General features: G+C 32.1%; 1 protein-coding gene and 1 long non-coding RNA gene across 4 annotated transcripts; one reads left to right on the top strand and one right to left on the bottom strand.

Moving 5' to 3' along the window:
* Nucleotides 1-3,073: 3,073 nt before the first annotated feature.
* On the top strand, nt 3,074-14,964 carry LOC146957019 (GDSL esterase/lipase At5g33370-like). The gene is made up of 5 exons (XM_085722987.1): nt 3,074-3,320; nt 3,478-3,605; nt 4,882-5,124; nt 14,123-14,378; nt 14,732-14,964. The coding sequence occupies exons 1-5, from the start codon at nt 3,074-3,076 to the stop codon at nt 14,962-14,964; spliced, it is 1,107 nt and encodes a 368-aa protein (XP_085579113.1).
* On the bottom strand, nt 10,412-13,807 carry LOC146957020 (uncharacterized). Of its 3 annotated transcripts, XR_015017602.1 has the most exons (5): nt 13,140-13,807; nt 12,942-13,049; nt 11,446-12,425; nt 11,144-11,208; nt 10,412-10,967 (listed from the first exon to the last, which is right to left on the bottom strand). It is a non-coding gene; the product is annotated as an uncharacterized LOC146957020 (long non-coding RNA). The 3 variants fall into 3 exon arrangements; XR_015017579.1 differs by having other exon boundaries at nt 11,144-12,425; XR_015017589.1 differs by having other exon boundaries at nt 10,412-11,208.
* Nucleotides 14,965-16,312: the final 1,348 nt, after the last annotated feature.

Genomic DNA, 16,312 nt, shown 5'->3' with positions numbered 1-16,312 from the left:
TTGGTTCAAGAACATTTATAGTGTTGGTTCTAACGGCAGGTCGTGGTTACGGTCGCACTTTGTTTGATAACTTTGGTTCTACCGACAGGTCGCAGTTAGGGTCAAGTTCCTTGCCTGTTTTCAAGATGTTCCTAATCGATCACTTACCAGTTGGTATCAGAGCGATTAAGACCGAATTAAAATACTAAAATATTATTAAATTAATATAGAAATAAGAAAATGGAATAAAAAATCTGAAAATATAAACTTTTTTCTTGATTTCTTTTAAAACTATAGATTTTTAAATTAATTTTAATATGATTAATAATTTATTATTTTAATAAAAATTAAAAAATTAAATTAAAATTCTGCGACCACCCGCGCACCACCGGAGCACCACCACGGTCACCGAAGCTCCGCCGCCGGACCATCGTATCTCAGTTGTGATTCGTCGGAATTTGATCGGAGCTCTGACGTGAATCTCCAGAGCTCTGTTGTGGTCAATGTCGGCGGCGGTCCTTTGACCACCGACTGCCACCCCATTAATTATTATTTAATTATTAACATTAAATATTTCTGATTTATTAGTTTAATTGGCCTTATGCCAAAAAAAGTCAATGGGGTAAACAAAAAATCAGTATTTGCACTGAATTCATGGAAAAATAAGTAATATATTAATTTCGACAAAAAAAGTAATGCACATTAATATATGGATCGGATGGATATTCATCCATTAATAATCTTTTTTGAGCAAGTCATCCATTAATAATCTAATAATGGATGAATCAAATGAATTTAATATTTGATGGATTTGATTGGATGAATTTTTTTTTAAAAAAAGTTAGTGGATTTTAATGGATTCATTGATTTATTTATTTATTTATTAGGATTCAAATTCACATCCATCCAATTTATCCATTTTACCAATCCTACTATTATTCGTGAGACTAATACATATGATACCGGAAAGTAAAAATTAACTAGACAGATCTTTCTCGACCATACAACCATGTTGAATATTAATGTCATCTTGTTCATATCAACATTAGTTACTACTTTTTTTCTTTCTTTCTTTTTTCCCTTAACTCTTTCCAAGCCTTTTACGGTTTTTCCTTTAAAGAAGGATGCGACATATGTCATATCTGAATACATAAAAATTCTCAAGGTAATACTATTACTTTCCATTATATACTACTTTGAAGCATGTGCCATGTATAGTTCAATTGTCAAGAATTTATGATTCACATGGGAGAATTTAGTAAAAATACAATTAAAGTAGCCTATGTGTTTTAGGGAAACTTGGTGGCATTTAGCCTGAGAAAGGCTATTTTTTCCCACCATGGGAAAGTTGTTTTTGAACCATTTGATTAAATGAAGAACACAATCTTATCATGCTCCTCTAACACTGAATTTTTTCTCACTTTCTTTCCCAACCATTCTCTCTCCCACATGTCTCTTTCACCCATTATCTTCATCTTCCCCTTTTCATTTCATCGTTTGTTTTTTTCTTCCAATATTTGTGTATCAATTATGGCAATAAAATGGTACAAATTACATTTATAAAATGATACAAAGTAGTTTGCTTCTGTTATCCAATTTCTGCATTCCATCGTACTTTGCTATCTTCAAGTCTTGGTCTAAACATGTTAGCGGAAGAAACTAGTTAGTTAGACATGAGGTTGATATAACAATTTCTGCACATCGTACTTGCTATCAACCAATATTGATGAATAAACACCACATGAAACTCTTGGTCCAAATGAAAGATCTTAGTGTTTCAATTTTTGTGGGTTTTGTTTTGTCCCGAAACTAGAAAAAGGGTTTTTTTTTATTTGATGGATGTAGTGACTCCATTGTAATCAACATAAAAAATCAGATCTGAAAAGATGTTGATATGTATCTTGAAGAGTCTTGCCATTATTAACAAGACACTCATTATTATTGAGGCCAGTGAAAATTGTTGGTTGATAAAATATGCAGAACTGAAACATGTGGGAGAGAGAATGGTTGGGGAAGAAAGTGAGAAAAAATTCAGTGTTATAGGAGCATGATAAGATTGTGTTCTTCATTTAATCAAATGGTTCAAAAACAACTTTCCCATGGTGGGAAAAAATAGCCTTTCCCAGGCTAAACCCCACCGGGAAACTTAAAGGATAGGAGTTGAGTGTCTTTGAGTGGGAATCTTGGGTTGGGAAACAAACAAATAAGAGAGAGATACAAAATTATTACAAGAAATTATTTTCAACAAGCTTTCCAATAATTACAAGAAATTATTTTCAAGAAGCTTTCCAATAACAAACCTAATCTCTATTCATTTCATTTTTATTATTTTACAAAATGATGTAGACTTGCAGTAGTCTTTCAAATTGTGTGTGTGTGTATATATGTGTGTGTGTGTGTGAGAATCACGACAACTCCCCTTTCTTCCTTTCTCTTCTCTCCTTCTCAAACCCTAACCGTCACCATTTTCTTCTTCTTCTTCTTCTTGCCCGTGGGGTGATTTAGGGTCAATTTTGACCCAAAAATCACCCCTCCGAGTTGTTTTTCCTTCTATCCTAATTAAATAAGTGATTTCACATATTTTATGTTTTCTTTCATTTGTTTTTGTGATTTCGTCATCTCTGAACGACTCTGTTTGTTTTGATTTTCCGTCTTTGTGCGGTGTGTTTTTGATTTCCCGTCTTAGTGCGATGTTTATTTGATTCAGGTTGAAAGATTAGCTTTGAGCAGGTGCAGATCCGATCAATGACAATGACTTTGGCGTCGTCAACGTTGCAGATCCGGAGACATGAGTATTCCGGAGACTTGAATATAGTCATATTAGTAATATTTGTAGGCATAGATACTTTGTTGTTTTATGCTATTAACATGGATGGTGTGAGTTTCTTCACAGATTCATCCTTTTTGTTTTTAGCGAATTTGGATTTGTATTGTATCAATGTACTCTATCAATTTGAATGAATGAATATCGTTTACTTTTGTCAAAAAAAAATTGTGTGTATATATATACACACATAACATTTCCAAACTATCACTTACTCACCACAACATATAGCACAAAAAGTTCCACTTCACTTATTTTCGTAACTTAGCCATGACTAGTTCTGTAATGTTTAGGTGTTGTTTAATAATGATAACAAATTTATTTGTGGCCTTTGATTTTGCTTTTGCTCAACCAACAAGAGCTTTTTTCGTTTTTGGTGATTCACTGGCAGATAATGGCAACAATCATTTCTTATTAACCACATTACGTGCTGATATTCCCCCATATGGCATTGATTTCTCCACGCATAAACCCACCGGACGTTTCTCTAATGGCCTAAACATTCCTGACATAATCAGTATGTGTTTAACTTGTTCTTAACTTAAATACAAGTTAGTGAAAATAGTGTATCTAATTTACTTGCTTAACAATGGCAAATTGTTTTGGTTATAATCTCTAATTTGCATGCATTGCTTAAAGATGAGTTTTGTTTTTGTGAAATGGTTAAATTGCAGGTGAGCAACTTGGTTTAGAGCCGACTCTCCCTTATTTGAGCCCCTTGTTAATTGGTGAAAAACTTTTAGTTGGTGCCAATTTTGCTTCTGCGGGCGTCGGAATTCTTAATGATACCGGAATTCAATTTGTAAGTTTAGTTAGTTGTTAATGTTATAAATATGACTGGTTAGTTTTGTTATAGGAGGACAAAATTGCTAGTGACGTGAATCAAACTTTGATCATCCTTTTCAATATTCCCTCGGTGTCTCAAGAGGCGGATCCATGACTATTTTTTGTGTGATTAAAAATAATAGTGTCAAAACAATTGTCCAATGAAATTAAATACTATGGGGGCGTTTGTTTCGGTGACGCATAAATTATACCCAGGAATAACTTACCCGGAAATAAAAATATGAAAATTCCATTCCTAGGTATATTTTTATTTAAAAAGTGTTTGGCAAATAAGTTGACATTCCTAAAAAAATTGGAAGTTACAAATTTTAAAAAAAAATCTATGTAGGATGTCATGGAATGCACATTCCCACCTTCTCACGTGGGAATAAGGGAAGTTACTTCATTCCCAGGAACCTCTATACTCACGAATATATTTTCAAAATCTTATAACAAACATGGGTTTAAATCATTCTCTAGCCATGTATTTTCAGGAATGTCATTTTTAAACTTGAAACAAACACCCCCTATATATTAATTCATTCAAATTGTGAACAAATCTTCTCTCCTTCTACTGTCCAGATCCTCTCGTCTCCCACGATCCTGTCCGGCTCGTATTTGTTTTAGGAAAAATCTTTTTAAAATTTTAAATGTTTTTGCGAAAAATCTACAGGTTGGCTATAGCCATATTATGCTTAGTGGTGGATCCGTCCCTAAGTATCCCCACAGTGGACTACAAATTTGGGGGCATTTTTATAATGTATTTCGAGTCATTTAAATTTATGTGTTAAATAAATTTATACTAGATAAAGAGTGCATGGTTGTTTCTTTATGGATTATTCTTACAAGATCACGAGAACAAATATAAATTACTTACACACACTCACAAAATGTTAACTTTACTTTTAATCTTTTAATTATTTTAGAAACAACGATTGAAAAAGTAATTCAATATTGGGTCATGCTAACTAGTGCTTTCACAACACTAGTTAAAGAAGAAAAAAAATTTACATTTAAAAAATATTTTTTTTACTCTTGAGTTTGACTATACATCTTTTAAGAAAGTTTTATCATATTTAATTTCATAAGTAGTTTTTCAGAGGCACTAATTAATATTTTTCCTTAATATTTTGCTTTTATGTAAGTGTGTCTAAAACTTCTACCCATAGTTTATGAGTATGGAAGACATGCTTGTTTCTTTTTTCACAACTAAAGCTGACAATTGGTTGTAAATGTAAATAATTTTTTGGCAGCTACACATCTTACACATTGACAAGCAATTGACGTTATTTGATCATCACCAGCAAAGGTTGAGTGCACATATTGGTGCAGAGGAAGCTAAGAAACTAGTCAACAAAGCACTTGTACTCATCATTCTTGGAGGCAACGATTTTGTTAGCAATTATTACTGGGTCCCATTTTCAACAAGATCTCGCCAATTTTCTCTTCCAGACTACGTGATATATCTCATATCTGAATACAAAAATATTCTAAAGGTAATACTCCTTCTATCTCAAATTATAAGACGTTTGGTCATTTCACACGTATTAAGAAATGTAATTAATTTTATATGTGAAAGATATTTTATGAGTTATTTTATAAAAAGAAAATGTTAACAAGTGCCCTAAGGGCATTCTTGAAGCATCTAAAAGTAACAACTTTTGTATTGGAAATTATACGGTTATAACTTTAACATGTGTTTGACTTATATTTTCAAGACATAATTTCTTTTTATGGATTCCTTAAATAATGGCCTTAGGACACTTGTTAAGAAGACCCTAGAAAAAATAGCATCAATGCTTCATTGGCATTGTAAAGTTACTTATAATTTAGAACAATCTTCGTCTCAAAGCAATAAATACTACTTTGAAGCATGTGCCATGTATAGTTCAATTCATAGTTTTAAAAACCGGACCGGTCATCGACTCGGTAAGGTTAGTGGGTCACTGGGTCATTGGTCGAACCACTGAGTCACTGGTCGAACCGCATGAAAGAATCGGATTGAATCGGATAACTCGGGTGTATCACTCGGTCTCCATAAAGTTTTTATCTTTGTATTAAACATGACTCGATCTATATAAAAAATCACAACACTAATAAATGTTAAAAAAATCATCAAATAAATTATGATTTCTCAAATTTGCTCTTCAAATTTAAGTCTATCGACTATGACATAATTATCGAATCAAACACCTAAATTAATTATCTTTGTGTGTGTATATATTATATGATTTGTCAAAAAAATAATAATAATTTTGAGAATAATAAATTAGAAACAGTTAATTTTACAATATATATTATCAAGATAAACAAAATAAATTGTGAATTCAAATGTAAGTGTAACTGATGTTGCTTTGTATATCCAATATATATATATATATATATATATATATATATATATATATATATATATATATATATATATATATATATGGGTTATGATAGAAGACACCTTTTGTGAAGGTGTCTTTTATCAAGTTACTCTATGAGCATTTGTTAAAAGACACCAACTACTTTTTATGAAGGTGTCTTTTATCAAAGTTATAACTAAAAAAGTGAAAATCACACCTTGAGGTGTGACTTGATAAAAGACACCACCAAATGGTGTCTTCTATCATAACCCTATATATATATATATATATATATATATATATATATACACATATATATGGGTTATATATATATGTGTATATATATATATATATATATATATATATATATATATATATATATATATATATATATATATATATATATATAGGGTTATGATAGAAGACACCATTTGGTGGTGTCTTTTATCAAGTCACACCTCAAGGTGTGATTTTCACTTTTTAGTTATAACTTTGATAAAAGACACCTTCATAAAAAGTAGTTGGTGTCTTTTAACAAATGCTCATAGAGTAACTTGATAAAAGACACCTTCATAAAAGGAGGTGTGATTTTCACTTTTTAGTTATAACTTTGATAAAAGACACCTTCATAAAAAGTAGTTGGTGTCTTCTATCATAACCCATATATATATATATATATATATATATATATATATATATATATATATATATATATATATATATATATATAATCAATAACAACTAACATACTATCACAAACAATTGAATGCTGTAGTGGTAAGCGATAATGTTATGTGTATGCCTAGCTGTGCTCCTGTTCGATTCCTGCTTGGGGCAGTTTTCATTTTTTAATATATAAAATAGTTTTTTTTTTTGAATAAAATATATAAAATAGTTGTTAATTAGTAAAAGGCTTTGAACCGGTTGGTTCATTGAACCGCCGGGTCACCGGTTTTCACCGCTGCTTGAGGCAGTTTTCATTTTTTAATATATAAAATAGTTTTTTTTTTTTTTGAATAAAATATATAAAATAGTTGTTAATTAGTAAAAGGCTTTGAACCGGTTGGTTCATTGAACCGCCGGGTCACCGGTTTTCACCGGTTCTGACCGAGTCGCACCGGTTCTCACCGGGTTAACTGCACAACCGATCCAAAACTTAGATCGAACCGGTCAGGGGTCCGGTCCCCGGTTCAACCGGTCGGACCGGCCGGTCCGGTCCGAGTTTTAAAACTATGGTTCAATTGTCGTTCAATTGTCGAGAATTTATGATTCACATTGGAGAATTCATGATTCACATTGGAGAATTACAACTCCTATGCTGGCTAAAAATTGGTCTAGCCAGAACATAAGCACCATAAATAATAAATTTTTATGAAAATGTGTGTATTCAATGCGTTGAAAATTTAAACGTTTGATTTTTTTAAGGAATAATTTTATTCATTGGGTAGTGTTAACTTGTGCCCTTAGGGCACATGTTAAGAAACCCAAAAGAAGAAGTATTCTCTAAAATTTTGTGCATTTAATTGACTAAAAAGTTAAAAATTAGTAAATGCATTGCACACATTCCAATAAATTATTTTTATATTTAAATAATTAACTTGTGTCTTGAGGGCACAAGTTAACATTTCCCTTTTTCATTTTATAAGCCAAAAATGCCTTCTTTTTTTGAGAAGTCATGATTGAATTCTCTTGCATTTTTTTATGTGTACATTAACCTGGAATCGAAATCTTAACTAATTGGTTAAAAGACTTAAATATTTAATACATACACCCTCCGGTCACTAATATAAGCAAAAATACACTTTTTAGGTTCATTCAATAAATGATGTATGTAGCCTATAATAAAGACTACATACATCATTAATTGAATGAATCTAAAAAGTGAATTTTTGCTTATATTAGTAACCGGAGGGTGTATTAATTACTCCGTCCGTCCCACAAAAGAAACTCAAAAGTTAAAAGAAGAAATATTCTCTAAAATTTTGTGCATTCAATTAATTAAAAAGTTAAAGATTAAATGTAATGCACACATTTCAATAAACTATTTCTATATTGCGTCATGTTAACCGGTGTCCCCGGGGCACTGGTTGAGGAAGTCAAAAGAAGAAATTGTAAGTCAAAGAGGACACTTTTAAGCTTTTAATGCATTGATTACACATCTTTCAATGCAAATATTACTATATTTGCTTCCTTAACCAGTGCCCCGGAGCACTGTTTAACATTTCCCTTCTATATTTAATGCATTAATTTGTGCCTTAAGGGCACTCGTTATCATTTCAATATTAATTGCATCACTTTCAATTCAATTCTTCTGCTTTGCATTTATGTTAACGATGAATGTACCACTACTTGTCAATGATACTTAAAACCAGTTTTCTCTCTCATTCACATATACACTTTTCTCAATATGTGTGAAATACCTAAATGAATCACTTATTGTAGAACAAAGGGAGTATTTTATGGGAGGGAGGGAGTATCTTTGCAATTCTTTTATTATCTAAGTTGTATTTAAGGAACATGTGTATTACTTACTTAAAGATCAAATAATACTATATAAATAAATTGAATTAATGGAAAATGTTAAATAGTGCCCCTAGCTAGGATAAACAAATATTTTATCTGTCTCATATTAGGTGTTTCATTTGAGTTTTACACGGTTATTAAGAAAATGATTAATAGTGTTGTTTATAATGCAATAAATAAGGATATGTTAGTGGAAAAAAAAATATTGTATTGGTATTATAAAAGAAACAAATAAGCAAAGAAAATTAGGAAAGATGACACCTAATTTGAAAGGAGAGAGTATAGCATAAATATTTTAAAATTTGTATAATCAAGACTTTTTTTTTTTTTTTTACAAAATATAATCATGACTCTTAGAAAAAAAATTGTGTGTGGATCCTCGACAGCTAGCTTGTTTGCAGCCTAATATCAACCATTGAATTGGCTTATTAGACTGGATGTAGAAACAATGTAAAATTTTAAAAAATTCGGAAATGAGTCCTCAATTATACCCAAGCCAATTTACTCACGCTGCTCCACTAGGTCTCTGAATGTAATAGTTTTCAGTTGTTATCAATCTCGTTCTCAACATTTTAAGAGTTTATTTTTCTCAAATCTCATTTCTAGGGCTTTATAAAACCATTTCATTGTTAGGTGCATTCAGATTAATCGTAACACAAATTTTTGCTCTATGTTTTCCTCTTTTTATTAACTCATGTTTTGACATACACGTATCATATTGGTATCGTACCCGTACTTTACGCAATATAGTTGTAAACACAAACATCATATACAAACTAATACATCAATATCGATAATAATACAAACTAATACATCAATATCGATAATATTTTGAGAAAGTAATAAAATAATATAATCATATATGTCGGTGTTATGTTGGTTTCAAATACTAACATGTGTTGTACTCGAAACACATCATCGAAATTAGAAGTGTATGGTTACATACATAATATATTTTAATATTTAAAAAAAAAGGTTATGCTAACAAGTGCCCTAAGAAAATTGTTTAAGGAATCCATAATAAGAAATTGTATCTTGAAAATATAAGTCAAAAACATGTAAATTTCATAATTACACAACTTTCTATGCAAAAGCTACTACTTTTGGTTGCTTAAACAATACCCCGAAAACACCTGTTAGCATTTTCCAAAAAAAATAAAGGGTTAATTATGTTTCTAGTCCCTATAAAATAGCGACCTTGTAAGTTTAGTCCCTACTTAATTTTAATAGCATTTTTAGTCCCTAATTTTGTTTTTCTGCACTGAGTATTAGTCCCTACTCAATTCAAATTTGTTTAATTTATGCTTAAACTCTTAAATTTTTGAACAATTTTTTGCTGACATGTTTAGAACATTACTAAAAGTTCGTCCGCAAAAAATTATCGCAAAATTTGATTTCTACATCCAGATTTTATTACTTTTTATTTTTAACTTTTGTCGTTTTAAAAAATTCATATTTAATTCATTTCATGTCAGAAAATTCTAAATTTTAGTAAACGAACCTTTCATAGTGTTCTAATCTTGTCTCAAAAAAATCGTTCAAAAATTTAAGAGTTTAAGGATAATTAATCAAACTTTGTTTTAGCAGGGACTAAAATTATAAGTAAATTTTTTGTATAGGGACTAAAAATGCTATTAAAATTAAGTAGGGACTAAACTTAAGAGGTCGCTATTTTGTAAGGACTAGAAACATAATTAACCCAAAAATAAATTATGTTTCCCTTTAAAAAAAACAACATTGATGTCATTGTTTCTGTGCTAATTTGTTTTTATTAATTTATAAATAATATAATAGATTTTTGTTGTTTGAAAAATACAAGAGTTTTGCTAATATATGTGCACCCATATTAATCCAACTAGTTCGTCTACCCGTGCTTCCGCACGGGTCATATATTGTTTAAAACATTATTACTTGAAGAAATAACACGGTCTACTTAATGTGAGTTTGATAAAAGTACGTTGATTACGCCACGGTGTTGGATAAACAACTTTTCAAGATTGCACGTTAAGGATATACAAACACTAAATACGGCACTTAATAATGGTGAGAATTTTGGCCTTTCACAATTTAGCGTAACATAATGCATTAACTATGTCATTATATAGACTTGGAATGCATGTATTGAAGGATTTTTCCTGAAAAAACATTGACATGAACCTGCTCTGATATGCACATAGTAATATTAAACAGATGCAGTTAATATTGAAGCATATCATAATAGATTAATGGTGTCATATATTAGGCTTCCAATACACTTAATTATGTAATACGTAAACCAAAAACAACTTCATGAGATCCACGACCGACGTGAAATTCTTAACAGGTGAAACATCACTTTCAACATCTGAAGCCTCTATGCACATTACATTTTCAAAGCCATGAAACAGATAGCAATTTCATATACTGTGGGATTTGTCTTGTAACAACAGTGGCATAAAAGTCCGGTCAATTAGTTTCCAATTCATCTGCAATACAACAACAACCAAAGGGAAATCCAATTAGAGGTAACAGTGTCTACAACAACATACCTAATTAAGCACTAACATTAACATGCTTGAATATGCAATCTGCCTATTATCCTTAAAAACAACAATAAGTAATATGTCATTCAATATCTACCATTCGATTTAGCATAAGGTACCTTAGATAATTGATTCTGAATGAAACACAAACAACCAATAACTTCCGCTACATACTGAACTTGACCTGGACAAACACATCAGCAACTAAAGTTATCTACTGCAGGCTTTGAGAAAAAAATTAACAATGTCAAATACATATATTAGGCTTCCAATACAGCTAATTATGTAATACGTAAACCAAAAACAACTTCATGAGATCCACGACCGACATGAAATTCTTAACAGATGAAACATACACTTTCAACATCTGAAGCCTCTATGCACATTACATTTTCAAAGCCATGAAACAGATAGCAATTACCTATTTCATTGACAAAGTAGCATAGCAGTCAGACAGCAGGACTCATTACAAATTGCAGAATACTTCTTTGTAAACGACATTTGATGTAGTATTCATAAAATTGCCATCTTCATCTGTCAATAGAATTTTCAATCCATTTCTTGAGGTAAATTAATGTCAGAGGAAATTAATACAACTTATGTGACAAAACGATGCATTTTAACTCAATGTGATTAATTGACTAAAGAACTTCATTATGAATAAGTTCAAATTGACGCAGAAATAACATACATACACAGCCATCAATGGGCATCATATACTACTCCACTTTCATTCTAATTGCATCAGTTCCAAGTAATTTGAGTGACAAATGTGTCTTGTAGCATGGGTATTGACCTAAAAAACATCATGAACAAATCACCTGCCAACATTCAAAAACATATACAGTTGAGTGGTATTAGTGTTTTTACAACAGGTGTATATATCAACTTGCAGGTAATGTTTCAATTAAAAATCTGTCGGTTTCACTTTTTTTTTAAATCAAAATATATCAACCGGCCCCGACACAAGCAGTACCTAATAGGGCAAGGGAGCAAACCAATACAAAAGGCACGACATCACAAAACAGAAAAAGAAGGCCAAGTAACAGCCGAACAGCAGGGTGATAGAAAAAAGAAACCATGAAAAACCAATTATAATGCAATGTGGCAGAAAATGAAACAACATCAGGACACACACAGCCAAACTGGCTTTCACACCCCTTACAGGCGCTGCACCAAGCCTCAAAACAGCCCCTGCACTCACAGAAGCAGCTGCTAACAGCAGCAACAAACCCAGCCACTCCCAACCAGCCGGTTTCACATTTAAACATACCAAAAAATGTCTGTAGACTTCAAAGCATAAACCAAGTGGTCCAGCAACTTTACACAACGCTTTTAGCTTATTTGTGGTCTTGTATTTCTGCACCAATTTAATCTGAACACACACCAGAGCATGGCAACCTAATGCCTTGGAGACTAATTTAGTTAGTATAATTGAACTTACAAAAGTAGATTAGTTAATATGATAGAATTGAATTTATAGAAAAACATTATCTTTATCCTGTATATATTCATATGTCGGATTAGGCCCAATAGTCGTATATATTCACGACAATGATCCCAACAAAAGATTAGACATAAGCTTAGAATAGCAATATGAAAGTGGTGTAGATGGATTCCAATCAAAGCTTCAAATCACCCACCAATGTGAAATGGGAAAATTACATTCTCAAGAACAATGAAACAAAACAACAATTAGAATTTCAATCAAATTTTCATAATATATGATATGTCAATCAAATTAAGCTAATATTTTAAAATAACCAAATCAAATTCCAGCAAAACCTTTGAAAAGTAATTGTCATATTTAAATTCTGAACAATCAAATTTTGATGATATATTGATTTTTTCAAAAATTCAAAAGGCATAAATAGTAATAAAAAAAATTGATTCCTACCATTTTACCAAAGAAATTACCTATCGGGTCCGAGTTGCAGTCAAATATTGAAATAGTGTCAACATAGACTTGAATGAATCTCATGCACGCATAAAATTGTTGAAAAAAACCCTAGCAATCAAATACCCCTAAATAAGAAAACGCATTCTTAATCAACATGCTGTGTTGCAGTAGCTTCAGTACAAAAAAAAGGATTAAATATAAATAAGAAAACTCACCGTGATAAACAAAGCTCCAACAGACCCAAAAGCTTCCTTCATAACACCAGAGTATGTCGTGGTTACACCGGCATGTGTAAAACGCATGAGAAAATCAACAGAAACTTTAGCGAGCACAGCGACGATAAGAATCAAGACGAAAGAAGGAAGCACGCCGAGAACTTTGAGAATCTCCGGAATTGACATGATTCCGAAGCTGATTATGCTGGTGGCGACATTGAATACGGCGCCGGGGATTGAACCAGGAACCGCCGTCGGATTTAATCCGTTCAAGAGAGGGATGTGAACTCCGGAAGATGGTGTCGGTGGCATCCCGGCGGTGAGATTTTTTGGAGAGTTTGAGAAAGGAAATGTTCACTCAAGGACATAGAGGAGATGGTGAAATGGGAAAAGGTTGTGGTTGATATCTGATTCGTGAGAGAGAGAGAGATAGAGGGGGGCAGAGAGAGCGTGAGGGAAGGCGGTGGTGTACAGAGGGAGAGTAAGCGTGTGGAAGAGAGAAAGCAGTGCTGGAAAAGAAGAGAGGTGAACCAAAAAGAGGCCGATGGGAAATTAGAGGAAATGAGGGAAGAGAGATGAACCAAAAGAAGTTGATAGGTTGTGGGATGCATAGGAAATAAAACATCATTAAATGTGCAAGGAAAATAGAAAGAGATTTCAAATTTGAACTTCAAATGGGGGGCGCCAATTTTATTTAGGCTTAGATATAAAGGATAGATTAATCTAACGGCTGGAATGATTTGGAGCCAAAAAAGTAGGGTTAGGAGTTGGGAATTAGGGTAAGCATGGTAGCTAGGATTAGATATAGAGGATGGATGGGAATTATGAGTTAGAGGTTGCTACAGACATTAGAGCTGCCGAGAATCCGGATCCAAGAAACTTTTTTTTTTTCTTTCCTTAATTAATGTTTCAAGGACATTAGTTAGCAAGACCGATAAAATTACTATTTGATTCTTACGAGGATGTTTAATTAACGGGTGCAGAAATTTTATGATTTGGGAGGTCGTAAGGTTCTTGTAATGGGCATAGGACCAATGGGGTGTTGTGTGCCTGCAGAGTTAGCTCTGTGGAGTAGAAACGGTGATTGTGATGTTGAACTCGTGAGAGCTGCCTCTTTATTTGATCGACAATTTGTCGAAATGATCAAAGAACTCAACACAGAGATTGGTGATGATGTCTTCATTGCTGTTATTGCACATAAAATGTTCATGGATTTTGTTAACAACCCTCAAGCTTTTGGTATGTGCACTAAACCTCAATGTATCAATCTTTCTATTAATTTTGCAGTAAGAAATAAATTTTCAATTTTAAAATAATCATTACCAAATTTAATGATACTACTTAAGCTTAAAAAAAGCATAAATGAAAATTATTTAGAAAAACTATTTGATCACTTTCTGATTTATTTCTTTTATATAATTGTTACTAATTTTAAAAAAATAGTCATTTAAGGTTTTCTCTACTTTGGATTGAAATATCATTCTCTTGCTCTAAATTTTTCTTTTTCAAAAATTTAAATCAAGGGAATTTTTGTGTCGAATTAAAGGGGTTCATAATTATTTTTTAACTTACAACGAATTACGGGTGAACAGGATTTGTTACATCAAAGAAAGCTTGTTGTGGCCAAGGCCCATACAATGCGATTGGACCATGCACACCTTTTTCAAACTTGTGCCAAAATCGAGACCTCTATGCATTTTGGGATTTACTCCATCCATCTGAAAAAGCTTGCAGAATCATAGTGCAAAAAATCTTGACTGGCTCCAACGAGTATATGTACCCTATGAATCTTAGCACTGTTCTGGCCATGGATCACATGGTTTGATTCATACATTGTACTATTATTTTTCTAGATATTTCTCTGAGTGATTAATTAAGTTACAATATGTGTACTAGTATGTGTTACCATATAACTTATCTCATATCTCTTCTCTTACTAATAAAGCTTATTAGGTTAAGCAATGGTTTAACCCCAGTCAACAAAGATTTTCCCTCCTTGCTATCATTAAATGCATGGTTATACATTATGATCAATGACTGATTTAATGAGGGATAGCAAAAGATTAGTGTTTGCTGAACGTGTTCCTATAGTTTTTCCTCCCACTATGAATCAGAGGGAGCGAAAACAATGGCAGAAGGTGAATGTTCAATCCATAAAAGCAATTAGAGGGATTTCAAAAAAATCACTGGAAGGTGATTGTCATGATCGTTGATGATCTAGATCGGTATTCATCGTAATATTCATTGATTTTGGATTGGATGTATTGGTCTCTCTCTCTCTCTCTCTCTGTTTTTCTCCCTATTTTTTCTTCACCTTTGCAGGTTTTCCTTTTCGGTTAGATTATGTTTATTGAGGGATGCATAACTTAACTGTAATATTGATGTAGAACAAGAGGACCCATCAACTCTCCCAATAGTTAGGTGCAAAAGATTTAATGAATCAATTTTGGTTTTGTGGTAGTTATGTCATGACAAATGTTTGTATTGATTTTAATTTTGTACCTATTATTATTTGAGCTTTTATTTTACTTAGTTTTAAGAGTAAAATTGCGCATGTACTATGTATTTTGTTTTTTGATGTATTTTTTGATTACTTCAATATAATTATGCACCAAAAAAGAGTGGAGGGGACTGAGAATGTGGCAGGTATATCACTTTGACGTGGAGGATGGTGGTGTGGCACTATTTGTTGTGAGGGATTCTCTTTGTTATGAATACTCAAGAGTGAACATTAAGAGAATCCTACTCTTTTTTAGGAATTGGAGAATTTTCCTGGTAGTACATCTACACGTTTTTTGGGAGGTCGTTGTTATGTCATGTTTTGCTGACTTGCTGCTACATATTTCTTGGGCCATTTTTCCCACTTTCGATATAGTTCTATTGTCAATTCAACTCACATTTTTCTAGTATCAGAGAAGAGAATTTCGACGCCCATTTTGATCTGAGGCAGCTTGAGTTTATGTTTTGTTGCATATGTGTTGTGGTTATGGTTTAGTTCCTTTGAAACATTGTGTTCGTATCTGGCTTGCCTTGATTTAAAGCCTTTTATGTTTTGTTGTTTTTCACTTCTTTGTCTGTAATACATCTTGGGTTGCTGACATTTGTTGTAGTATCTTGCTTGACATTATGTATTACCTGCTAATTATTTAACATATTTTTTATAAAAAAAAATA

This window comes from Medicago sativa, chromosome 1 (assembly GCF_051527215.1).
Source record: "Medicago sativa cultivar Bolivia chromosome 1, Bolivia_mono, whole genome shotgun sequence".
NCBI classification, from domain to species: domain Eukaryota; kingdom Viridiplantae; phylum Streptophyta; class Magnoliopsida; order Fabales; family Fabaceae; genus Medicago; species Medicago sativa.
Note: the sequence above shows the minus strand (reverse complement) of the source record. Positions and strands in the feature narration are given on the sequence as shown.

Coding starts and splice junctions, on each gene's coding strand:
- LOC146957019 (XM_085722987.1), top strand. CDS start 3,074: ATGACTAGTTCTGTAATGTTTAGGTGTTGTTTAATAATGATAACAAAT. Junction 3,606..4,881: donor ATGATACCGGAATTCAATTT/GTAAGTTTAGTT, acceptor ATTTTTTGGCAG/CTACACATCTTACACATTGA. Junction 5,125..14,122: donor AATACAAAAATATTCTAAAG/GTAATACTCCTT, acceptor TAACGGGTGCAG/AAATTTTATGATTTGGGAGG.